The 26,756-nt window shown below is 38.2% G+C and overlaps 1 protein-coding gene across 1 annotated transcript in view; it reads left to right on the plus strand.

Annotated features, from left to right (window-relative positions):
- LOC140533653 (uncharacterized) overlaps positions 1-26,756 on the plus strand; it is a 146,444-nt gene that overhangs the window by 60,231 nt on the left and 59,457 nt on the right. Inside the window, exons 16-24 of the mRNA XM_072653674.1 lie at positions 5,463-5,692; positions 8,522-8,795; positions 9,256-9,521; positions 10,699-10,984; positions 15,582-15,811; positions 18,592-18,865; positions 21,448-21,722; positions 23,322-23,607; positions 25,821-26,047. Of these exons, the coding sequence (XP_072509775.1) occupies positions 5,463-5,692; positions 8,522-8,795; positions 9,256-9,521; positions 10,699-10,984; positions 15,582-15,811; positions 18,592-18,865; positions 21,448-21,722; positions 23,322-23,607; positions 25,821-26,047 (2,348 nt within the window). The remainder of the gene's footprint in view (positions 1-5,462; positions 5,693-8,521; positions 8,796-9,255; positions 9,522-10,698; positions 10,985-15,581; positions 15,812-18,591; positions 18,866-21,447; positions 21,723-23,321; positions 23,608-25,820; positions 26,048-26,756) is intronic.

Here is a 26,756-nt window from a genome sequence, read left to right on the forward strand (position 1 = left end):
ATATAAGCAAGAAAAAGCAAGAAATGAAAATATTCACTTGATAATTTAAGCACACTAGCCTTTCCCACTCAACAATTCCTCAATATCTCATGTGAGACTTTATCCTTGACTAAGTTGTATACATTCTATGAAATCAAAGCAGTGAAATTCATGTCATGGGTATGAATTTCCTGGTTATTCCAAGTGTTGCTACCCAAAATTACTTTTGCTGTCATGTGGTCAAACCATTTTTTTTTAATGAGATGACATTTTCAAGAAATGTAGGGAGGACTCTAAATTCAGCTAATCATCCAGTTTGAGACCTAAATGGGAGCCAGCCTCTGAAGGAATGCTACATTATATTTGATTAGAATAATTTCATGTTAAGAAAAAAATTCCTCTCCTCCCACTTTCTTGTTTGAATGGACAACCGTTCTGTCATATGACTTTATTGATTTCTCCCATTTTCATGAAGCATTCATTCCTGTTATATTCTGAATAGATTGCATGATAGTATATTATGAAGTCCATCTTGGAGAATGGGGTTTGGGGATATGTGAGGGGACCAGGGCAGAAGCAAGAGAGTATGCAGAAGGATTTGTCTTGGCAAAGAGAAAGTCTCATATTCTTCATGTGAGAAAGAGTGAAGAACTTAAATGGGACAAGATGTGTGAGTGAAGTGAGATGAGAAAGAACAGATAGGAAGATTAGAGCTCTTAGTACATAGCCACAATTTTTTCACTAAAGAATAAGATGAGGTCCTCAGTTGACTCTTTGGGAAGGGTGATGGGAGTAGCTTGAGGGAGGAAGAAATATTTTGGAGCTGCCTCTATGGTGAGTTGCATAACAATTTGATTAGGGAAGTAGACTAGAGTGAGACCCCAGTGAATATTGTTGTTGTTTAGTAGTGTTTGTCTGGACCAACTCTTCCTGACCTCCTTTGGCATCCTCTTGGCAAAGATACTGGAATGGCTTGACATTTCCTTCTCCAGTTCATTTTGCAGATGAGGAAACTTGGGCAGAAAACATTAAGAGCTTGCCCAGGGTCACAGAGCTAATAAGTGCATGAGACATTTGACATTTGAACTCAGGTCTTCCGAGTTTGGCTTTGGAATACAAAATGAAATGGGGAAAAGACTACTAGAGTTTTGTCAAGATGACTCACTGGTCATAGCAAACACTTGTTTTCAATGATACAACATGCAACTCGACACATGGACATTACCAGATGGTCAGTATAGAAGTCAGGTTGATGAAATACTTTGTAGCCAAAGGTTCAGAAGTTTTATACAATCAGTTAAAACAAGATCTGAAGCACAGTGTGGCTTCTTATTGCAAAATTCAAATTAAATTGAAGAAAGTTAAGAAAAACCATCATATCACATAAGTATGACCCAAGTAACATTTCTTACAAGTGTGGAGTGAAAGTGATGAATGGAGATAAGGGATCCAATCGGGAGAGGGCCTGAAGAAATATGGATAGGGGTTTACCATATTGTACAAGAGACAGTAACAAAAAACATCTCAAAGAAAAATAAGAGCAAGAAAGCAAAACAGCTTCTAACAAGGCTTTACAAATAGCTGAGGAAAGAAGGAAAGTGAAGGGAAAAGGAGAAAGGGAAAGGTATACCCAACCAAATGCAGAATTCCAGAGAACGGCAAGGAGAAACTAAAAAATTTCTTAAATGGGCAATGCAAAGAAATAGGGAAAAAACAATAGAATGGGAAAGACAAGATATTTCTTCAAGATAATTAGAGATATCAAGGGAATGTTGAATGCAAAATTAGGCATAATAAAAAAATAAAAATGATGAGACCTTAACAGAAGCAGAAGAGATTAAGAAGAGTCGGCACGAATATACCAAAGACTTATACAAGAAAGATCTTAACATCAGTGATAACCACAGTGGTATGGTTACTGATCAAGAGTTAGAAGTCCTGGAGAATGAAGTCAGTGGGCCTTAGGAAGCATTACTAGTAGAGGCCATGGAATGCCAACTGAGCTATTTAAAAATCCTAAAAGATGATGCTGTTAAAATGCTGTACTCAATATACCCACAAATTTGGAAAATTCAGCAGTAACCAGTGGATTATAAAAGATTAGTTTATGTCCCAGTCTTGAAGAAGGCAATGCCAAGGGCTATTCCAATTGCTGAACATTGTTCTTATTTCATACACTGGCAAGGTTATGTTTAAGTTTCTGCAAGTTAGGCTTTACCAATATGTGAACCTAGAATTACCAAAAGTGTAGACTGGTTTTCAAAAGCTAGAGACCAAACAGCCAACATTCTTTAAATTATGAAGCAAGCAAGGGAGTTTCAGAAAAGCATCTACTTCTGCTTCATTGACTATACGAAAGTCTTTGATTGTGTGGATCATAGCAAAATGTGTCAAATCCTCCAAGAGATGAGAGTACCAGAGCATCTTACTTGTCTCCTATATGTGGGTCAAAAAGCAACAATAAGAATCTAACATGGAACAAGTTATTAGTTTAATATCAGAAAAGAAGTATGATAAGTTTCTTTGCTGTCGCCTTATTTATTTAACATATATGCAAAGTACTTCATGCAAAATGCTAGGCCAAATGAATCAAAAGCCAGAAATAAGGTTACCAGAAAAATATCAACAATCACAGAAATGCAGATGGTACCACTCCAATGGCAGAAAGTGAAGAAGAATTAAGAAACCTCTTGATGAGGATGAAAGAGGAGAGTATAAAAGCTGGCTTGAAGCTAAATATTTTTAAAAGACAAAGATCTTTGTAACTAATCCTATTATTTCCCAGCAAATAGAGGGAAACAATGTCAGATTTTATATTCTTGGGCTCAAAGATTGCTGCAGATGGTGATTGTAGCCATGAAATCAAAATATGCTTGTTCTTGGAAGGAAAGCTATGGCAAATATGGACAGTATACTAAAAAACAGAAGTATTATCTTACCAACAAAGATCCATAAAGTCAAAGCTATGATTTTTCCAGTAGCAATGAGTGGCTATGAGAGTTGAACTACAAGGAAAGCTGAATGCTGCAGAATTGATGCTTTTAAATTGTAGTGCTGCTGAAGACTTTTGAGTCGCTTGGACACAAGAAGATCAAATCATCAGTACTTAAGGAAATGAATTCAAGCTATTCATTGGAAGATCAAAACTGAAGCTGAAACTTAAATTCTTTGGCCATATAAAGAAAAGAGGACTCACTGGAAAAGACACTGATGTTGGAAAAGGCTGAAGGCTAAAGGAAAAGAGGATGACAGAGGATGAGATGAATAAATAGTGTCATGGAAATGACAAATGTGAACTTGGACTTACTTCAAGACATAGTAGAGGAGAGTGTGGTGTGCTGTGGTCCATGTGTACCGCCCAGGCAATATTCACAGCCCCAAGGGTGACTATTAATATGCCTGCATAGTTCTGAATTGCAAAGTATAACAGATTCTCCACATAGAAGGCAGAAAAAAAGACATTTATTCAGACTCCAGAGAGTCAAATCCCAACATCAGAAAGTCAAATCTGTCATAGTAATGAAGAAGTCAATACACATTAGCATTGCAGGGAACAAAGCCATTCCCAAGTCTTCCCCCCACTCCTTTGCTGCTGGTGTCTTCCCACAAACAAACATTCATAAGCCTAGCTGTATCTGCCTGCCTGCCTGCCTGTGCACTCTCTCTCCTCCACCCTCACTGCTCTCACCAACTTCCTCCCAGTTCTGCTACACTCTTCCTGTTCTACCTGTTCAATGAGCTCCCCCCATCACATCTGACTTAGGCTTCCATGTTATTTAAGCAGGTCACATGGATCTATTAATGAATGGGAAAGCTTCCCTTTTAAATTACCATTACACCATGGGATCACAAAGAGTTGAATGACTGAACAACAACAACTTCTTGACTCCAGACATAGCATTTTATCAAGTGGATATCATATAACATATATTTGTCATATACCCTGTCATGTATGTAGTTGTCAGTATGGGGTTTTTTATGTTCTCCTGTTCTGTTTAACCTTGTGTGAACAGAGGAAAGGAGGTAGATGGTGGGCAGAATCCAAAGTTAAGGACTGGCAAGGCATTATCTGATAGTAAAATGGGAAAAGGGATTTGATTGTAGAAGATAATATAGATTTGAACTGATTCACCAATAAGTACAGATAGGGAAGAGAAGAAAAATTTGTCAGTGCTGGGATGATGGCCTATGAAAGAACTAATGGTTCAAAGATTGTAGGTCACAATGAGGACAAAGAAAGTAGGTGGGGATAATAAAGTTTAGGAAAAGATGATATAATAAAAATTATGATACAAAATTATTTTGTAGCATATGAACATAGAAGTGGACTAGGTAGGGTAATACATAATCAAGCCTATTAACATATATTGTGTCTCTGATGTGAAGTTGAATAGTAGGCCATAAGAATATATCGGACTATGGGACATAGAAGTTAGGGTATCTGAAGGAACATCAATATAGATGTTGAATTCCTATAGTATGAGACCAGGAGCTGTAGTGGAGAGAAAGATTATGAGTTAGACATTGAACTCATCAAGGAAAGAAGGGAAATGTTTTGGATCCAAAAATAAAGACTGTGAAGATCCAAATTGAATGATAAATAGCATGGACCTCAAAGGAAAAACTGCTGAGTGAGGATGGAAATATAATTTAGAAGAGGCAATTGAAGTAATTAGGGTTAGAAAAATGAACAGGCAAAAGCTATGTTTGAGAAAGGAAGACCTTTGTAGCTGTGCCTTGGGTGAACTGAAAGAGGAATATTATGGAGCTGGAGAGACTAGTTGGAAGACCATTTTCACCCAGGAGGTGAAGTAGGCATGGACAACATAAGAACAAAAAGCTTTAATTTAATTATATTCCAAGCAACAGTCATCTTTAAGTGCCTACTATATGCCAGTTATGTGCTCAGGACTGGAGACACTAAGCTAGGAGTAGAAGAGAAGATTACAAAGGACATCACAGAAGAGAAAGAACGAACAAGATTTAGTGACTAACGGCAGAGATGGCATGAAAGTCAAGTGTGAGTATATGGAAGAAGGGGAAATGATCGTTCCTATCGTGGGTGTTCCAAGGAGATGGCGGATGATGATGTCACTTGCAGACCTGGGACAACTTTTTGTCAGGTCATCTTGATGAGACTTTTATTATATATACTGTATAAACCAGGTTGAATGTTAGCATGAGAACCTACCTATAAAATAAGTAAGGCAAAGAATCATCTTCGACTAACGTCTATGTAAATATTTTCTGTTTGCTTGTTTGTAATTTTTTATTTAAACTTAAATTCAAAATAAGAAAAAGAGAAAAGAACATTGTCATGTGTACAGCAGACGATAAGAGAGGATTCAAAATAAAAAAATAAATGTCCATTTCAAGAAAACCAATAAATACTATACATTGTTTTCAAAGCTGCACAGCTTTATGTAAGTATTTCCAACAAGCATATTTGATTCTTTCCAAGTTAAAATATTGTCTACCTACAGATGCGCAGTCATTGGTTCCTTGGGCTATGGAAAAGCAGAGTTTTTCAGATGTGGGATGATAAGAGGAAGATATGTGAGTGTTGTCAACCCAAAGAGAGGAACATTTCTATCTTTCTGTGAAGTACGAGTCTTTGGGAAAGCATCAAGTTCAATATCTCCTGGTGTCCCATTAGCCAGACCTGAATCTTGGCCTTTATTACCCAAAGATAGTGATGACACTAGCTTCCTTGGTGAGTATACTTTTCTCATAATAGAGACTTCAGTAACATAATCTATAAGTCCTTCGGTGAAAGATTCATAGTTGAAAATATAATTCATATAAAGTCAGACCTTTAATACAGGGTTCAGGAATTTGTTTTAAAAGTATTTTTAGATTTTGTATGTCAACATATTGGACTTTGAATTTGTATGTATTTGATATTATGTATTTAAAAAGATTACTCCGAGAAGTCCATAGGATGTCCAATCTTCTCCTACTCCTTGTGAAGCCCAGAAGCTACCATTCTTGAACTCCATCGCCATAGCTGTCACTCACTACAGCTTTGTCCTTTGATTCATTTCTCATCTTTCATTGGCAATTTGTCATCAGTCTTCAGACTTCTTAACTGCCAAAACCTGCTGAGCTCCATCCAGCTTCTCCCCAATGCTGAAAATTTTTATTAATCTTTAAAGTGAGATTTTTTTATCTCTATCCACCATAGTTGTCAATATATCTTCATTTCAGCCATTTGAAGTCCTACAGTCTCTGTCTACTTGAGACACAAAGAGATGGTTGAGGTAGCGGGTAGACTTCCATGATTCATCCACCCAAAGCAAGGTCCCTACTATCTCCTGATTGTGTTAGAGTGATTGAAATCCTTTCATCTTCCATGGGTCAGGATGGATGTAGGCTTCCCCTCTTCACAGAGTTAACACTTAGCTATGAGTCTTTCTGAGTATGAGAATATGCAAAAAGGTCTCTTTATTTGTCCTTTCATCTCCAGTCATGCCCCCTTATCCTCCTTAGTAATTAGTCCTAACTATAAAACTGGCCTTAAAGTACCTCTAAGATTTCAGAAGACACTGGTGATTATTTCCCACTGCTGGACAGTCTATTTACCATTAAAGGTAAATTATATGGTCTTTCTGTGGATAACTCAGCAAAATACTTTGAGGCCTAAGGACATCTCTCAAATCATGTCAGGAAGGGATAATACCAATTCTAACTACTAAAAAAACAAAACCAGGTATTTGAGGCTATGGCATCTCTTTTGACATCTATAACTAGTTGCTTTGAAATAAGTAAAAGACAAAGCAATGCATCAGGCAAGGACCACATGGAACTAGAGACCCCAAGAAGAAGCACAAGCTGAGCACAAAAAAGTTCAAGAAGAATTCAAAAAAATTTCTCAGTAACACATGCAAAATGATTATGAAAGAAAGAAAGTTTGGAGAACAGCCAGAGGCTCCGAGGGTGATTTGCAGAAGGTCATCCATGTGCTTCCACAACACTCTGACTGTTCCCATTGTCAGGAACAGAGACCTGGGAGAAAGAGAAGGAAAGGCAGAAGAGGTCCTGAGAACAAGCCAAGACAGGCCTGAGACCTTCCTTCTATATTTAACACACCAACCTTCCTTCACATGAACCTTCTATCTTGAAGCATTTAACTGGAACTTAACTGTAATTTTCATCCACCCCTATTAAATTTCATCATTTTATGAAGAGTGCCAATGATAAAGGCTCATATGTTGGACTCTGATGAACATTTTAGTAGAGAGTGTTGGGACAGGAGAAGAGATAAAATGTTAGGAGGTAAGAAACAAGTTGTGCCTGCTTTGCCATGTGTGCCTGCTACATTGGAAGGCAATTTGGCTTAGTGGATAGGAAGTTAGTTTCCACAAAGCCAAGAAGTCCTGAATTTAAGTCTCACTTCTAACATATATTGGTTGTGTGGCCCTGGGCAAATCACTTGATCTCTCAATGGTCCAAGAAATTCTATGAAAGCTCTTCAGTTGCAGCGAAGGACCAACCCATGGTAGTGGAGGGAGTTTTCTCTCCACAGAGTTCCCTTTAACCAAAAACATGAAATGTCCATTCAATATGCCTTTCCATTCATTATGACTTAGACTAAACATTTAGTGCAGATACATGAAGGAAGGCCATTTTTATTTTCAGAAAGCAGAGAACAGTTGAAATTTGAGACAGATGGGTAAATAAATAATGAATTACAAATAGTAATGATTAATGAATTAATGTTCTTCTGGAGGGAATTGCCTGGGTGAGGCTTGTCTCCTCATCCCTATTTAGTTCTGTTTTTTAATCAGTGATTTTGAATATATATATGTAATTACAGACATGGGGGAGAAAAGACAGAGACAAATGGGGGGGTGAAAGAAAGAGAGAAAAATCACGTTGGTCATATTTGTATATGACAAAAAAGTGAGAGGAGTAGTTAATATAGCAGATGACAAAATCAAGGTTGAACATCTTTCCCTCAGGCTAGAGCACTTGAAACTAGAAATTGACCTCTATGTTTCCAAGGGCTAAATACTTAGCAGAACTGAGCTCCCCAGGGCAACTTGTGCATGAATATGTTTCTACTTTCCTACAAATCTGTAGAGAAGAGTAAGATCAATGGCATATAATACATGATATTTTTAAATTATAAATAGTAGTAGATAAAAAAGTTGAGTGACATATATTGACTATGACTTCAAGTGATTGATCCATGTTACAAATGTTCCTTTTGTCTCTGGAATGACTTCTTTCTAAACGTGAAGCCACAGTATCTGCAACAAAGCTTAAAAAATCCTCAGCAGACTTGAATCCTCAGATTGACTTAAAGTCAATTCAGCCTTCTTATTTTGTAGATGAGGAAACGCAAGTACACAATGATGAAAGGACTTGCCCAAGGTCTCACATATAGTATTTGTCAGAACTGGAACTTGAACCCAGATCTTCTGAATTCAAAGCCAGACATTTTTCCACTATACTAAGCCACACTGTATACAAATTACTCCCTAAGAAGTGCTTGTTACCTGGTCTCTAACATCTAACCTCACTTTTCTCATCACTTCAGGTCCAGTACTGTCAAAACAAAGACCAACCTTTCAGTCCAGTGTCTTCATTCCTTCCCAGTTTCCTGAGAAATCCATGGATGGGTCTGTTCACAGTGGCTATTGTGTTCGAACCCTACAAGAGAATGACCCTTGGTGGATGATAGATTTGGGTTCAACACAAACTCTAGGATCTGTGTCAATCACCAATCGAAAAGATTGTTGTGCTGAACAAATACAAGGAAGCCTGATTTTGGTAGGAGACTCACCTGATCAGGGAGGAAAGTGGAATTTCAGGTATTAACCTAAGCTTTGTCATTTAAAAGCTGGTAGGTTGGTAATGGATTGACATTTCTGAAGGTAAATTTACATAGAGCAGAAATGAAAATTTGAGGCCAATGAAGTCAATTCTAGCATACTCTTCAGCATGTTCACTTATTGGTTACTGCACTCTGTGCTCCACTTCTCCACTTTCTCCTTTAGATATGTTTGGAACCATAAAGTCAACGAATTTACTTTTTTTACTAAACTAGGACCTAATAGCCAAAAATTGTGCCCAAACATGTTATATTTGAATTTTTAAAATCATACTTTTGGGGAGCTTTTTAATTATTATGGAATAAATAGATCTAAACCATTGGGGGGCAGAGTCATAGCAACACAAAGGGATAAATAATTCATTTTTTCTTTTCCCTCTATACAGCCAAAGTATAATCACCACAAAATTCTCACAAATAACAATATTGTTTCTCTCCAGATGTGCAATCATTCCTTCCTTGGATCTAGGAATAAAACATGCTTTCAGTTGTGATGAAATGTCTGGAAGATATGTGACCATCACAAAACCAGGGAGAGAAAAAGTTTTATCATTTTGTGATGTGAAAGTCTTTGGAAAAACCTGGAAATCAGAGAACAATGTATTCCAAGATTCTTCCTTATCAACTTCTGGTGATGATCAACAGACAACCAGTCATGGTTCTTATGGCTCTTACTATAATTTTGATCTCACAGAGAACAACTTTGGTAAGTAAATTTTTTTCACCATAATGCATTAGTCATATTTGGCTACTTTCTTTGCTCAAATCAGATACTGTTTAGGTAGCATAATTCTTAAAAAGTTTTGTGAAACGTGTACTCTTCTGATGCTACTTCCTCAAACATTTTTACTTTTAAAGATATTTCCAACTTTTAGTCTGCTTCTTCTCCTCTTTCAATTTGTTTGTTTATTCTTTCCTCTAATTTCTTTAACTATTCACCTCACCATTCACATCCAGCTTACAAACTATGAATGCATCCTGTATTCCAAGTTACCTTTGAGAAAGGGCTCTAGGGATTGTGTTAGTATGGTGAAAAGGATTGCTACAATAAGAACCACCACTGGAGCTATAAAATATTTAGTGAGTTCTTCTGTTCTCCTATGGACCCTTTTATGTGTTTAATAAATAGACATTTGAAACATCACTAAATATATTTTCAGTATTTTTTCTTCTTGGAAATTTCAACTGGAATGTTTTATGGAAAATTGGCTGGAGCTAATTGACTTATTTTTCCCTTAAAATTTCTAGAAGGGATCCAGCTCCTTTACAGCAAAAGAATGAGTTATAATGCTTATTTGCAGAATGGGCCCATTAGTTTAAAGAATTTACCACACAAAAGATTATTGTTGACATTATATTTAGACTGCAGTTGCCAGAAAAATTAAATAATTGGTTATGAAAACCAACAGATGGAAACAACATGGAAACAATATCCACAATGGCCTACATCATTCTGCTGTTCACCTTAAACATTTTTGACCTTCTAATTGTGTGTGATTAAAGTAAATAAATACGAGAATGAAAGAATGAGAAAATTGCTTTTGGTCTTAAGTCAGATCTTCACAAGTCAAGTAAAATAAAGAATTGTAAATTCTATGCAAACCATCATGTAGGCTTGATTTTTCATTTCCACATTTCTGCTTACAAGAGAAAAGTATACTAGTTTAGCATGTTTTGTTGGAGTGTATTGTGAACTCATGAAAGTGAAAGTGACATATTAGCAATGTCAGTGAATGATGACTAAGTGTTCTATATTACTTCTTAAAAGCATTAGTATTTTTTTGTCACTGGGTGGTGATGACAACTCTTCATTCTAGTAATGGAGTCTTCACTTTGCATCTGATGGTTGATTGATTTCTACCCTCACATATCTCATCATTCAGCTCCAGTGCTATCAAAGGGAAAATATGCCTTCCAGTCTAGCATCGCTAGTCCCTTTGGGTCTCCTGAGAGAGCTGTAGATGGGTCTCTACTTGATGATTTTGAAAAAGGCACTTGTATTCATACACAACGAGAGATCAATCCCTGGTGGATGGTTGATTTGGGGTCAACAGAAACTGTGAAATCTGTGGCGATCACCCCTCGAAAAGATTGTTGTACTGAAGAATTACATGGAGCATTGATCCTGGTGGGGGACTCCCCTATAATTGGTGGCTTATTCAATGCCAGGTATGAATCTAACCTTTATCTCTTGAACGTGAAATATTTGTAAAGCCCTTTATAAACATTATATTAACTTCATAAAGTTAATATGAATATTAGCTATTAGCTAATATATTTGAAAGCTGATATTGTAGCAAAATATGTGTTTGGGGCCCCTTGATATATGATTTTTTCATTACAGGCAATGATTAGCTATAATTGAGAATTTTTCTGTTAATTCAATCATATAACCATTTCCCCTAAATAATCCCATAGAATCTCATGTAAGAATTTTGTTTGACTTATTTCCACCCATTCTAGAATACCAAAGCAGTAAAATTGATGACATAGATGTATACTTGCTCATTGTTCCAAGAATTCTTGGTCAGAAAAAGTCCTATGATGTATTAAAGCCATTTTTTAAAATGAGATGACATATTCAAGAAAAAACAGGAAAGACTCTAGATTTGGCCAATAGTCCAGGTGTGACCTAAATAGAACCAACCCTGAAAGGAATGCTATATGCTATGGATATGATGAATTCCGAATGAAGACAAGATTCCCCTCCTCCCACTTTCTTATCTAAATTGATAATCTTTCTGACATTCAATTGTTGATAACATATTATCATGGAACATTCATTCTTACTATATTCTGAGTAAATTTCAGGATAGTGTAGTAGGAAGTCCGTCCTAGAGGCTTTAGTGGAGTATGAGGGGACCAAGGTAGAATAAAGAGTGTATGTAGGAGGATTTGCCTTGTCTCACTCTTCATGTGAGATAAAGGTGGAGGAGTAAATAATAGGGTAAAATATGTGAGGGAAATAAGATGAGGAAGAATAAAGAAGAGGACTGGAACTCTTAGCAAATGGCCACAAATTTTTCAGTGAAGTATGAGGTATGGTCCCGAGCTGACTCTTTGGGAAGGATGATGAGTGGTCTGACTGGGGAAGAGAATATTTTGGAACTGTCTATGTGGAGAGCTGAATAGCAATTTGATTAAGGTAGTAGAAAGGATTTTCTGGCTATAGTGACAGTCCAGTAGCTTTCATACGACATAAATTTGTAGTGGACTCTGCCACCGACGTTCTTCAACTTTGTTTGACAGTGTTCACACACATAGGGGCAAAGAAGGCAGATGATGAAAGGAATTCAAGGTTGGATTTTGGTAAGGCATTATCATTGATAGTAAAATGGGGCAAGGGATTAGGCTGTAGAAGACATAGATCTGAACTGATTCATCAATAGATAGGGATAGGGAAAAGAAGACAATGTAGCCAGTGCTAGGCTGATGGACTGTGAAAGAGTCAGTGGTTTGGAAGATTGGAGATCAGGATGAGGACAAAGAAAGTACGCATAAAGTCTAGGAAAGCATGGAATGACAAAAGATGATCAGGTAAAATAATTTTGTAGCTCATGAACATAGGAGTGGGCCATGCAGGTGGATGCAAGATCAAGGGTATGATCCTATAATGTGGGTCTGATTGGAAGCAGAGAAAGAGGTCATGAGAACATATTAGATTATTAGACTTTGAGGTTGGGGTATTTTAAGGAGCGTTAATATGAATGTTAAAGTCCTCTACTATGAGGGCAGGAGTTGTAGTAAAGATAAAGAGTGTGAGCTGGGCACTGACCTCATCAAGAAAAGAAGGGGAATGTTCTGGAGATCTATAAATAAGAGCCATGAAGACCCAGACTGAGTGATAAATTTGAATAGCATGGACCTCAAAGGTAAGTCTGTTGAATGATGGTGCTAAGAGAGTCTGGAAGAGGCAATGGAAGGAAAGAGGCATCTCAACTCCAAAGAGACACAGTGGAAGAAGCAAATTTAGAGTAAGTGGTTGAGGGGACAGGGTTGAAAGTGATCATAGGAAAGAAGGAGGCAGTTGGAGATTAAGAATTGAGCTTTTCTACTGATATTTGAGACTTTAAAATCACTAGAAAGGGGGGAGAATATGCCACCCATTGAAGTGAATTCAAGAGGTGTATCTGTGGATAGAATGAGATCCATTGAGGGAAGTAGATGATTAGACTTTCCACTGCCCTCCCTCAAAACCTGAGCTTATAGTAGACAATGAAGCAGTATCCAGTGAGGCCCAGATATTCTACCCCATAGCAGGTAGGACCAGATAAAGGGTTGTCCCAGTACAGACAGGATAAGAGGTAGGAGGTGGCAGTGGGATGTGTTTGTAGCCTGTGGGTATTTGTAGCCAGTGCACCAGAAAAAGTTCAGTGGTAAAGAACATGTCTCAAGCTAATGTTGGGATGACCCTAAGAGGAATGCTGAGGCCACAGCCAAGTAGTCTGAGACCAAAAGTGGTAGGATGGTCTCTCTGCAAGGAAGAAGACCCAGAGCAATAAGCTTGGATTTTAAAAGCTTGAGTTCATGCCATGAATGATAATGTGAAGGAAATGAAGATGTTTAGTCTGCAGAATGAAAAACAAGGAGAGAGATGACAGCTATGTCCAAGAATATGAATGTCTGTCATGTCTGAAACAAACTTAAGGAGTCATAGGTCATGGACTCCTAGTACCACAGATTTAGAGGTGGCCCAGACACTTGAAGTTATCTAGTTTCCTCTTTTGCAAGATGTAGAAACCAAACCAAAAAAGTTCAATGAATTGCCCTAAGTTACCCATGTATTACATGGCAGACCAGGAAACAAATCTATATCCTGTAATTCCAAGTTCAGCGATGTTCGGGGTGTAAGCTCAGTTCCATGTGGACAGTCTCGGGCAGGTAAAAGTGAGGACTTCTAACCTCAGAGTTCTCATGAGGCCCCCCAGGGAACAGCTGGGAATTGAGGAGTGAGACACGGGCTATCTCCTGCGTCTCCGTCTCCGCCTCTTCTCCGTGGGATACGTGCTGGGGAGAGCATCCCGCCCTCGAGATTGGCCCCAGGGTCTGAGCACACCTGTTGTTGACTAACAAAAGGCTGAGAGCACGCCCGGTATTCACGTGCAAACTATGCGTCGAGAGAGCTTAAGTAGGGTCAGGAAAGCCTGAAGGTGCTCTTAGGGCTGAGGGGCCCTTAGAGGAAAGAAGGCCCCTCTTCCCTCTCTCCTCTCTTCTCTCTTCCCTCCCCCCTCTCTCTCTCCCGCTTCCATTCTCTTACTGTAAGATCTTTGCCTCCTTGGGAGATTCCTCTCTCCTCAGGAAGAATTCCCCCTGCACATGTAACCAAGACCCTGAATAAAGCCTAACCCTTGTTCGACTCTGGAAAGTCTTTTCTCTCATACATTTATCCGGTTTGGCCAGCCGAAGACCTGCGATAGGTAAGGTAAGACTTGGGTAGCCCTTAGGCCTCTAGGCCTGACACAGGGAAATTTCCATTCCAATTCAATTCAAAGGCATTTTGTACACGTATAATCTATGCTAGGCCCAGAACCTAGTGTGAGTGATACAAGGACAAAAAAAAAAAAACAATCCCTGACCTCAAGGAAGGAATTTATCATTTTAACCACCAGTTGGCACCAGTAGCACAAACCCAATAAGCAAGGATCTCAGTTGGGCAAATTCTGTGTTCAAAATGTTGTTGGTGCAATTCATCAATCATCTGGAAGGGCTTGGCCAGTACCAACCTGCTTGTGGATCCAATAAAGGAACTACTCTCCTAGCCCTCTCCTCCAACTTTCTCCCTAGGTATGCAAAGCAATTCAATATCTACGTGAATTATTCAATCTGCAACTAGCTCTTGAGTTGCCATGTCTGGCAAACCCCACTTCCTCCTGCATATGTTATTTTTCACTGAATCCTTGTGTTTACCCATTATGTGATGGAGTAATTTCCCACAGTGCAAACAGAACACACTTAACTGTAAATTGCTTTACTCTATAAATTCTATTAAAGACAACTCTGTAAAGTTGCATTAACTCTATAAAGACAACAAAACACTGCATAATAAGTATCTCCTACTGTGCTTCCAAGCCTATTTACAAATTCAAAAAACTTTTGACAGTACATGGACTATAGTGAGCCCAGGAGTCACAGGGTAACATGGTTATCCACTGGTATTCAACTCAGACATGCAGTCATTGGGTGAAGACTCAGGGACTTTGGACCTGGGACTTCTCACAGCATAGGATATAAAAAGACATGGGATCCAATGAACTTAGGAAGAGAAAGAAGCTGCTTTTCAAGAGTAAATGTCTTCCTATTTGGTATCTTACCTTTAGGAGGGACCTCCAACTCCTTCTTCCTCTAGCTAGCATCAGGGGGCAGGATGAGAGACCTTCCTTCAGGCTGGACCTACAGAGTGAAACCTGCTGCCACATGTTGGGTCAACATCATGCTGAGCTGGACATTTTTTGTAATTAAAGCTAACATTCTTTTAGTATTTTAGAGTTTACAATGTGTTTTATTTTTTGTTCTGTTAGATAAGTGCTATCCTTTACACCATTTTATAGGTGAAGAAACTGAACAGGAGAGAGAATAAATTGCTTTTCCATGGTCACACAGCTAGTAAGTGTCTTAGGAAGTGTTCCCAGTGTACGAATTAGGTTTAACATTGATCTGAGAACACACCCTGAAACAAGTGAGGCAGTCATCTTTGACTGACCTCTATGTAGATGTCTTCAATCAGCACATTTGAATCTTTCCAAATTAAAATATGGTCTACCTACAGATGTGCAGTCATTGGTTCCTTGGACCACGGAAAAACAGAGTTTTCCAGTTGTGGGATGATGAGAGGAAGATATGTGAGCATTGTCAACCCAAAGAGAGGAACATTTCTATCTTTCTGTGAAGTACGAGTCTTTGGAAAAGCACCAGATTCTATCTCTGCTGGTGTCCCATTAGCCAATCCTGAATCTTGGCTTTCCTCACCCAAGGCAAGCGATGACACTAGCTTACATGGTGAGTATTCTTTCCTCCTGACAGGGATTTCAGTAACATAATCTATAATTTCTTCTATGAAAGAGTTGCAGTTGAGAACATGATTCATATAAGCCAGGGTTTTTCATCTAGGGTCCAGGAACTTGTTTTTAGCTGTTTTCAAATTTGTAAATCAATATATTTGGCTAGCCTTGAACTTCTATTTTATTTTATATTTATGTATATAAATATATAAAACATACAAAATATATAAAAATATGTATTTTTATTTTATATTATGCATTTAAGAAGATTACTCTGAGAAGAGATGCATAGATTGTCCAGACTTTTCCTACTCCCTGTGAAGCCAGGAAGCCTGCCCCTGGAATGCTGAACAGCCTTACCAGAGCTGTCATCCAGTACAGCTTTGTTCTTTGATATCCTTTTCTATCCTTCACTGGCACTTTGTCTTTACTCTTTAGGCTTCTTAACAATAATCTTCTGAGCTCTGCCCAGCTCTTATTCCTCATTGCTGTAAAAAGTTACTAATATTTAGAGTGAGACTCCTTGATCTCCATGTCCCAGGCCACTTGATATGTCCACTTCAGCCATTCACATTCAGCCCGCAGTCTCTGTCTACTTGAGGTACAAAAGGGTCGTTGAGGTGTTGATTAAACTTGCATGACTCATCCACCCAAAGCAAGGTCCCTACTCTCTCCTGGTTGTGTTAGAGTGATTGAAATCCTTTCATCTTCCATGAGTCAGGCTAGATGGAGGCTTCCCCTTTTCACAGAGTTAATACTTCACTATGAGTCTTTCTGAGTTTGGGGATATATACAAGGATGCTTCTTAATTTGTCATGCCCCTTTATCCTCCCCAGTAATTACCCTACCAACCATGAGAATGGCTCTAAAGTACCTATAAGATTTCAGAAGGCATAAAATACACTGGTGGATGCTGAAATTACTATTAAGGGTTCTTGTACCCCTTATGTGACTCTTCTGCTGAGCAATCAGAAAAGCACTTTGAGTCGTAAGGGCACCCCTCAAATCACATCAGGAAGGGAAAACACCAATTCCAACCACTCCTAAACCCAGGTCTGTGACACTATGGAATCTCTTTTGTCATCTAAAATAGCTAGCTTTGGAGTAAGTGAAAGCCAAAACTACGCATCAGACAAGGATCACATGGAGCTAGTGACATCAATAAGGGGTACAAGAAAATGAACAGGTTCAAGAGAGTTCCAATAGATTCCTTAGTAACAAATGCAAAAGGGGTTATGAAGTTAAGCTCAGGAAGGTTTGGGAGAACAGCCAGAGTCTCTAAGGGTGATTTGCAGAAGGTCATCTATGTGCTTCCACAACTCTCTGACTGTTCCCATTGTGAGGAACAGAGCTCTGTGAGGGATAAGAATGACAGTCAGAAGAGGTCCTGAGAACAGGCCCAAGACAAACCTGAGCTCTTACTTCTATATCAAACACACTAACCTTCCTTCACATGAACCTTCTATTTCCCAAATATTTAATTAGAACTTGTTCATTTAAACCCAAAACTCATTGATTTTCATTCATCTCTGTTAAATGTCATCTTTTTAGGAAGAATGCCAATTATAAAGGATCACATGATATACTTAAATTAGCATTTTTGTAGAGTGCTGTGGTTGGAGTAGTGATAAAAAGTTGGGAGGGGAGAAACGTTGTGCCTACATTGTCTTGTGTGATGCAGTTTGGCTTAGCAGATAAAGAATCAGTCTTCACAAAGCCAAGACCTGGGTTCAAGTCTCAGATAGATTAATAGATAGTGTGTTTGTGCATATATGTATATATGTGAATATGTATATATATATACATATATACACATGTGTATATGGATATATAGAGATATCTATCTATATCTATCTCATATAGATGTATACCCTACATATATATGTGTATGTATAAATGTGTGTTTGTGTGTGTGCTGTGTGACCCTAGGCAAATCATTTCATCTCTCAGTGCCCTAGATACTCTAAAACTCAGAGGTAGCAGAGAAGTGCCAGCCTGTGTTAATAGAGTGAGTTCCCTCCCCTGATAGTTCCCTTTAACTTTTTAAATCAAAGGCCCAATCTCTAAACTAAACTAAACCTTTTAGTGAAGATATACAAAGAAAGTTAACTTGGTATTTAGGAAATGTAGACGAATTGAAATGTAAGCTAGGTTATAGTACAATAAATTATAAAAACAGATGATTTAATACCCATTAAAAAAAGATCAATGTTTATCTGGAGGGACATGTCTATGGGAGACCTCCCATCTCATCCCTATTCAGTTCATGATTTTTCTCAGTGATTTGAAAGAAAGTAAAGAAAGCTTCTTGATCACATTTGCAAATAACAGAATGTTAGGAGGGATAGTCAGTATAGCAGGTGACTAAATCAAGTTTGAAAGTCTCCTCAGGTTGGAGCTTTGGAAAGTAGGAATTGACTTTCTACTTTTAGTTATCTGAAAGTTCAATAAGTTATAAAATTGAGGTCCCTGGCCAACAGTTGAACGAGCATATTTCTATTCTTTGATAAATCTTCTGGAAATAGGTAAATGGAAATGGTATGGTGTTTTTAGTTGCAAGTAGTATGACTTTCTCATTTGATAGAGGAGGAAATTGAGGCCCCAGAAGTAAAAAATCTTGCCCAAAGTCACACATATGCTGTCAAAATGGAACTGAAATGAGTTCTTCCAATTCCATAGCCAGCCATCTTTCCACTCTACTAAGCCATCTTGTATAACTGTCTCACGATCGCATTTTTCACCTGATTTAACATCTGCCCCACATTTGTCTCTTTTTAGGTCTACTCCAGATAAAAGGATTACAAACATTTCAGTCCAGTATCTTCATTCCCCATCAGTTTCCTGATAAACTGATGGATGAGTCTATTCAAAGTGGCCATTGTATTCAGACCTTGCAAGAGAATGACCCCTGGTGGATGACAGATTTGGGTTCAACACAAACTGTAGACTCTGTGTCAATTACCAATAGAAAAGATTGTTGTAAGGAACAGATAAATGGAGCCATGATTTTGGTGGGAGACTCACCTGATCAGGGTGGGAAGTTCAATGCAAGGTACGGAATTAAGATTAATCTTTTGAAAGCTGGTCAGATGGTAATGCATTTCTTTATAGCTTTTCAAATCTGTTATTTTTAGGATGATTTTGCATAGAGTTGAAACGAAATTTTAGGGCAACAAAATTGATTCTAGCATGATTTTGAGCATGTTCATTTCTTGATACCCACAGTCTTTTCTCCTCTACTTCCTCCTTTCCTTCTTTTAGATATATTTGGGACCTTTATGAAGTCAGAGCATTTGGGAGGGGGAGGCAGGGCTAAAATAGGATCTCTGGGCTGAAAATAACATTCAAAGGTGCTATATTTGAGTAAAAAACGATGCTTGAAACTGGAAGGTGGAAATAGTCCATTTAAGATAGTCCTTAGACTGTGGTTCCCAAGAAGGTAACCCCTAGGGCAGGGGTGGGAAACCTACAGCCTTGAGGCCTTCTAGGTCCTTGGGTACAGCCTTTGGACTGGGTCCAAGTTTTACAGAACAAATCTATTTATTAAGGGAATTTGTTCTGTGAAGTTTGGATTCAGTCAAAGGGCCTCACTTGAGGACCTAGAGGGACATAGATTGCCTCAAGGTTATAGGTTTCTCACTGTGCAGGTTTTTCTATGGGCCTTTTCTCCATACCATTTCAAAAAGGATGAGAGACAATCAGCACTGTTTTCTCTATTTATAACCATTCAACCATGATCTCCAAGAAACATTCATTTAATCTATTTATTTGCTCACTCATTCCCTAATTGAGGAAGCATTTATTGTGTGTCTGATGTATGCTTAACATTGTACTTCTTGTGATTTGTTCTTCATTCTTGAAGAGGACCATGACATCAGGGAGCTTGAAATTGACTTGCAAATGACTTTGATTTAAGTGAGGGAGGGCTGTGCAAAGTCACCAGCCTCACTTGCTCCTCCAGAGTCATCTGATTCCAGTGGCCAGACATTGATCAGGATGACTGGAGATGGCCTAGGATGTAGTGGGAGACCTTGGCCCTTTTAAGCAAAGGTCTTTCCAGGTTATCACTTTGAGTGAGGCAATACCCATCAGTGAATAAGCCTCTTTAAGAAGTGAGTCAAAAGATGGCCCCATTAATTAAAAAAAAAATCAAACTGGGAGTGGAAGACCCTCAGAGTTGCTGGCCAAAAGAGAAACAGTTACTATTTATATTCACTAAAAGCCAGGAAGGCCTAAAAAATAATCATTAAGTGGTGTTTGGAGGAGGAACCTATTGTCGTCCAATGGAAGAGATCCAGAGTGAATTGGGTTTAAGGCTTGGTCTTTGAGAAAGAAATCTACCCAGTAAACCCCAAGTTAACTAGGTAGCTTTCAGCCATCAAAATTCCTTATGCAGAACATCTTTAGGTAAGGTCTTTGTTATATTTGATATATTAAGTAGAAGAAAGTTCCTCTGCTCTCAAGTAGTGTACAGTTTAGTGAGGAAGGCTAAAGATTATAAGTGTGTGTACAAGAATAATTCAAGTATGCCACACTATGTGCTCGACATTCATGACATTCTTCTTTCTGGTACAATTAATCTGCTTTTACAGTATTCATCTATTACCTTCTTTTACTCCTTTCTGTCCATATATCTTTTTTGTTCTAACTAGAGTAGTTAATTAGATATCGGGTAGATGTTGATACCATTTCCAGGAATATGGGTAAACTTCCTACATTTTCAGTATTTAGCAATTGATGATGTTGGCAGGAATAAATAGAAGTAAACTATGAGACTACAGAGTCATGACACAGGGAAATAAAACATTCAATCATTTTTCTAACTAAATTAGTTGATGATTTCCCCATGCATCCAAGTATATGTCAGTCTCAATAGAAAATTATTCTTGTTTTTCTCATTAGAACTGTTTCCTTATATGTCTTCATAATTTCAATATATCCCATCTTCCCTGGGCTAATTTTCCCTTTACAGTTTTACTTTGCGCAATCCAACTAAGCCGTTCTCTGAATACTTTGAAAAACTATTCTCAAAATTTAACATACTTGTCAGACTATTTCTCAAGTTTCTTTTTCTATAAGAAAAGAAGCATATGATTTCTACAATACATGCCCCTAGATGTGATGTTGTCAAGGCAAGCAGGTCAAGAAGGAAAAGAGTGGCCAAAGAATTATCACTCAGGGACAGGAGGGCTTTGGAGAACATCACAAGTTACAATTAGTCTTGATTGACAACATCCATTTACAAACTGATACCTGGGGGTGGGGGGTGGTAACCTAAGAGATGTTGCAGGCTAAGAGGTTTCAATAGGAAGGGCTGGCTGCCTAGTTTGGGAGGAAAGCATGGAGTGAGATATGGAAGAGTCAAAGGTCACTGTGTCCACATCTTTGTGAATGAGATACAGGATAGATACTGGTACCATTTCCAGAAATGTGGATAGCTTTCTACAATTTCAATATTGAGCAATTGATCATGTTGGCCTTTTTTAATATTAGGGAATAAATGGAGCTAAACTATTAGGCTGCTGAGTCATGATAACACAAAGCGATAAATAATTCCTCTTACGTTTTCCTTCTGTATAGCCCATATACAGTCATCACAAAATTCTCACACATAACAATGTTATTTCTTTACAGATGTGCAATCATTATCCACTTGGGTCTAGGAGCAAAGCGTGTTTTCAGTTGTGGAGCGATGAATGGAAGATATGTAACAATCATTCATCCAGGGAGAGAAAAGGTTTTATCATTTTGTGATGTGAAAGTCTTTGTTAAAACCTGGAATTCAGAAAATAAGGCTTTCAGTGATACCTCTTATACTTTGTTACCAGCTTCTGTTGATGACCAAGAGATAAGCAGGAATCATAAATCTCCCAAAAGACCATATGCTTATGAAATCAAGAACAATTTTAGTGAGTATATTTTCTTCACCACCATGTATCAACAACATTTTTTTTGACATTCTTTCTTCACTAAGGATTTGGTTGCTGTAATATAATTCTTAAAAAGCTTTGTGAAAAGTGAAGATCTTCCCTGCCCCTTAATAGGCCCACATGACCTGCTTTGAGCTTTGGTCCAACCCACAGCCTGAGTCACAGGGAGCCAATGGTGCAAGGAGCTTGCCAAATGGGTGGAGCAGGAAGGGTGGAGGTGAGAGACAGTGAGGCAGAACTGGGTGAGAGCAGCTAGTGTGAGTGAGAGAGGTAGGGATTTTGCCTAGGGGAGCTTGTTTGTGGGGAGCCCTAATGGAAGGAAGGCTTGAGGATGGTGGTGCTCCTTTTATTGGTAATGTGCACAAACTTTATTGTTACTATAGTGGAATTGGCTTTCTGGTATCTGAATAAATATTTTGGTTTTGTCTTTGAGGAAGAGAGTTTATATTTTGTGAATTTACCCTGGAAATACACATGCATATGCATAGTGTCTGGTGTTGGTATCATGTTGGCATGACAGTGCACATCTTATATGCTATTCTCTTAAACTTTCTTCCTTTTAAAAATACTTCCAATCTTCACTCCACTTTCTGTTTCTTTGCTTATCCCTTCTTCCCGTAATCCCTTTTCTGACTTCTCTCAGCATTCATATACAGCTCACAAAATATTCATGCATCCTATATTGCAAGTTATCTTTCAGATAGAGCTCTGTGAATTGTGATAAAGATGATGAAAATTAATACTCTAAGAACTATTAGGAGAACCACAAAGTATTTAATGAATCCTTCTGTTCTCACATGAATCCTTTTAGATTTTTAATAACTAGATGTTCTAAATATCCTGAAGTGTATTCTTAATATTTTTTAGTTCTTAGAAATTTCAGCTGGGATGTTTTATGTAGAATAGACTGCAATTAATTGACTCACTTATGCATTAAAGTTTCTAGAGAGAACTCAGGTCATTTTTAGCAAGAGAGGGAGAGAGAAAGAAAGAGAGAGAAGCAGTTAAAGAATGAGATAAAATATTCATTTACAGAATGTATCAATTGGGTTAAAGAATTAACCACGCAACAATTTGTGGTGCCATGTTTTTTAGACTATAGTTCTCAAGAGTATTAAATAAATGCTTATGATAACCTGCAAATGTCATCTCCATAAGACTCCCAAACCCTGTAGCATTTTACAGTTCATCTTATACATAATTTCTGACTATCAAAATGTATGCTGTTAGAAAATATAAATATCAAGATGATAATGGTGTAAAATTGTCAGGTAAAACCAAGTAAAACAGAGAAAAGTGAATGCTATGCACACTACCATGTGAGCTTGATTTTTCCTTTCCACATTCCTGCTTGGAAGAGGAAGGTATATTAGTATAGAATATTTATTGAATTATACTGTGAACTCTTAAAAGTGAGAATGACACATATTAATATCAGTGAATGATTGGTATTTGTTATAAATCATTTCTTTGGTAACGAATACTGCCCTAATGAGGGCTCTTCATCCTAGTAATGGAGTCTACACTTTGTATCTGATGGCTGACTGACCTCTACCCTTACATATCTCATCATTTCAGCTCCATTGTTATCAAGGGGAAAATCTGCCTTCCAGTCCAGCATCTCCACTCCCTTTGGGTCTCCTGAAAGAGCTGTGGATGGGTCTCTAGTTAGTGATTTTGAAAAAGGTTCTTGTATTCAAACACTCCGAGAGAATAATCCCTGGTGGATGGTAGATTTGGGGTCTACACAAACTGTGGAATCTGTGGCAATCACCACCCGAAAAGATTGTTGTGCTGAAGAATTACATGGAGCACTGATCCTGGTGGGGGACTCCCTTGATAATGGTGGTGCATTCAATTCCAGGTATGAAGCAAAGCTTCATTTCTTGAAAAACAAAACAAGATAATATTTGTAAAGTGATTTGCAAGCTTTAAAGCAACATATAAATGTTAGCTACTAATATGTTTAAAAACTGATATTGTAAGAAAATATGTATTTCAGCTTCTTTTAGACATGATGTTCTTAATTAAGCTTTGAGGGTACTTTGTCCTGTTGCTAAATCTTATTTTATTTTTCTACTTCCCTACTCAGATACTGAAACCTATATCCTCCATATAGTAAGGGAGGAGACAGAGATTAAAGATTCCACTAGGGCCGTACAACATTTAAACTGATGAGAAAGAATAGGACAGTTTGAGGAGATAGAGAGCACTGCGGAAGTCAGAGAATGCTTCCCATAGAAGGTATCACCTGAGTTGAGCCTTAAGAGAAGCAAAGGATTCTTAGAGGTGGAGGTGAGCAGGACCAACATTTCCAGACGCATGACAACCTCAGAGAGAGGAGATAGAAAGCCAGCTTCATGAAACAACAAATAGACCTGCTGAGCTGGAGCATCAGGTACATAACAGGGAGTAGTAATATGAAATAGCTCTGGAGAAACAGGCTGAATTCAGCCTGGGAAGAGCTTTAAATACTGAGCTGAGGAGTTTATATTTCATGCTAAAGACAAGTAACCACCCAGTGAAGTTTCTTGAGCGGAAATGTGACATGATCAGAGCTCTGTATTAGGAAAATTATTTTGGTGGCTAACTAAAAATGGGAAGACCAGGTAGAGTTTGTGAGGCAATGGAGAGTTGGACTCAGCCAAGAAGACCAATACTCAAGTCCTACCTCTGACACAGATTGAATGAGAAATCTTGGGCAAGTCACTTAGGGCCTCTTTGCTCTAGGTAATGTTCTAAGAGTTTAAGTTGTAGAGAAGGGACTGACCAGCATTGGTAGAGGGAGTTTCTTCAACTGAGAGTTTCCTCTGTTTATGAAACTTTCCTATCTCTGTCCCTATCCCTATACTAAATAGGCCCCAGGAATCTATACACAAAAAAAACCCAGACACCCTGGCTGGAGACCAAGAGGGATGAATGAAATATATTCTTACTAAATATTCACCCAATGTTTTCTATTTCATTCACAAATCTCTCAGTATCAGGGAGTTGTTCTAGAATTTCACTTGATTGGTAACCATATGGATATTGAAATGTGAGGTGATTCAGCCTCTTTTTATCAAATACTTTACTCACATAGTGATGTTTAGGAGAGGAAAACCCTTTCCTATAAGACCTGAGAATCACCCTCCATTCCCTTAAGTCAGTTACAAATGCCATCAGGTCCTTATTACATTTCAGGAGTCCTAAAGTAATGGTAGAAGTATATGTTCATCAGTGAGGATATAGAAACATTTAGACACACCCAACACTCATCTTCCTATAATGCCCAGGAAGTGACTCTTCTTTTATTATTAGAATGTCTCCACCCAAGTGACCAATCATGAAAACTGCCTTCATTTGGTTCCTGGAAAAATATGTGCTATTATAGAATGTATGCAAGCCCCCTGGCCTGCGACAGGAACTTTTTCTATTCTTGTTCTATAAAATAGGGTAGACAAGAAGTACGTGACCAATACACCAGATGTTCTGGCATGATTTGGAAAATCATAGTCTACTGAGTGGGCCTCTCTTGGTGATTGCTGTGTTTGAGAAAGGATGACTCCAGTAGTTTTGCCCTGGGTGAATTGAAAGGGGAAGAGCCTAGAGGTAAAGAGACTAGCCAGAAGGCCATTTATGATCATTCACCCAGGAGGTAATTTGGGCATATGGCACATAAGAACCAAAATCTTCAATTCAATTATATTGCATTCAACAAGCAACTTTTAGTGCCTTCTATGAATCAACACCATTCTCAGTGCGAGGGACTCTGTGTTAGGTGTGGGCGAGAAGATGAAAGATAAAAAAAAATAAACACAGACTTGTCACAGAAAAAGAAGAATGAATAAGATTTAGTAACTATAACAGGAGATGTGGTATGAGGATTAACTTTGAGGAAAGAGAAGGAAGAGGAAAATGCCACATTGATCATGTGTTTCAGTAGGAAGCAACGGATGCTAATGTCATTTGCAGCCATGAGGACAAATTTCTGTAATGTCTTTTTGATGGAATTAAGCATCTTTGACTTACGTCTGTGTAGTTATTTTCAATCAGTTCATGAGCATCCTTACAAATAAAAATGTGGTTTGCCTCCAGATGTGCAGTCATTGGTTTCTTAGGTCACGGGAAAACAGAGTTTTTCAAGTGTGGGACACTGCATGGAAGATATGTGAGTATTTTCAACCCAGGAAGAGAAAAAATGATATCTCTATGTGAAGTCCAAGTTTTGGGGAAAGCAGCAGATTCTCTTCCTCCTGGTCGGTCAGCTGGTCCTGAGTCTTGGCCTTTGTCACCCAAGGCTAGTGATGACATGGACTTAACTGGTGAGCATTCTTTCCTTGTAATAGAAACTTCAATGGCATAATCTATAATTCCTTTTGTAAAACATCTATAGTTATGGTTTTATGATTCATATAAAGCCAGAGTTCTTAATCTAGAGTGGAGGTGTTTTTAAAGATATTTTGAAAGTTCCATATCAATATATTTGGCTAGCTTTGAAATTCTATCTGTTATGATTTTATTCATTTAAAAACATTACTCTGAGAAAAGGTCTATACGTTGTCCAGACTTCTCCTGCTCCCTGTGAAGCCGGGAAGCCTGCCACGAGAATGCTGAACTGCTTCATCATAGCTGTCATCCACCACCTCTTTGTCCTTTGTTATCATTCAAACTCCTCCTTTCATTGACACTTTGTCATTACTCTTCAGGCTTCTTGACTATGCTGTCCAGCTCCTGTTCCCCGTTGCTTAAAAAAAAAATTGTTACTAATCTTTAGAGTGAGATTCCTTGACCTCCGTATCTTAAGCTTGTCTATCTGTCTTCACTTCAACCATTAAAAGTCCAGTCATTTCTGTATAATTGATGCACCAAAGGGTTTTTGAGGTAGCTGTAAAATTTCCATGATGCAGACTCCCAAAGCAAGGTCCCAGCTAGCTCCTAATTGTATGAAAATGATTAAATTTCTTTCATCTTCCCTGGATCAGGATGGATGTGGGTCTTCCTTCTTCACAGAATCAATGCCTCACTCTGAGT

Source organism: Notamacropus eugenii, chromosome 3, assembly GCF_028372415.1.
Source record: "Notamacropus eugenii isolate mMacEug1 chromosome 3, mMacEug1.pri_v2, whole genome shotgun sequence".
Taxonomy (NCBI): domain Eukaryota; kingdom Metazoa; phylum Chordata; class Mammalia; order Diprotodontia; family Macropodidae; genus Notamacropus; species Notamacropus eugenii.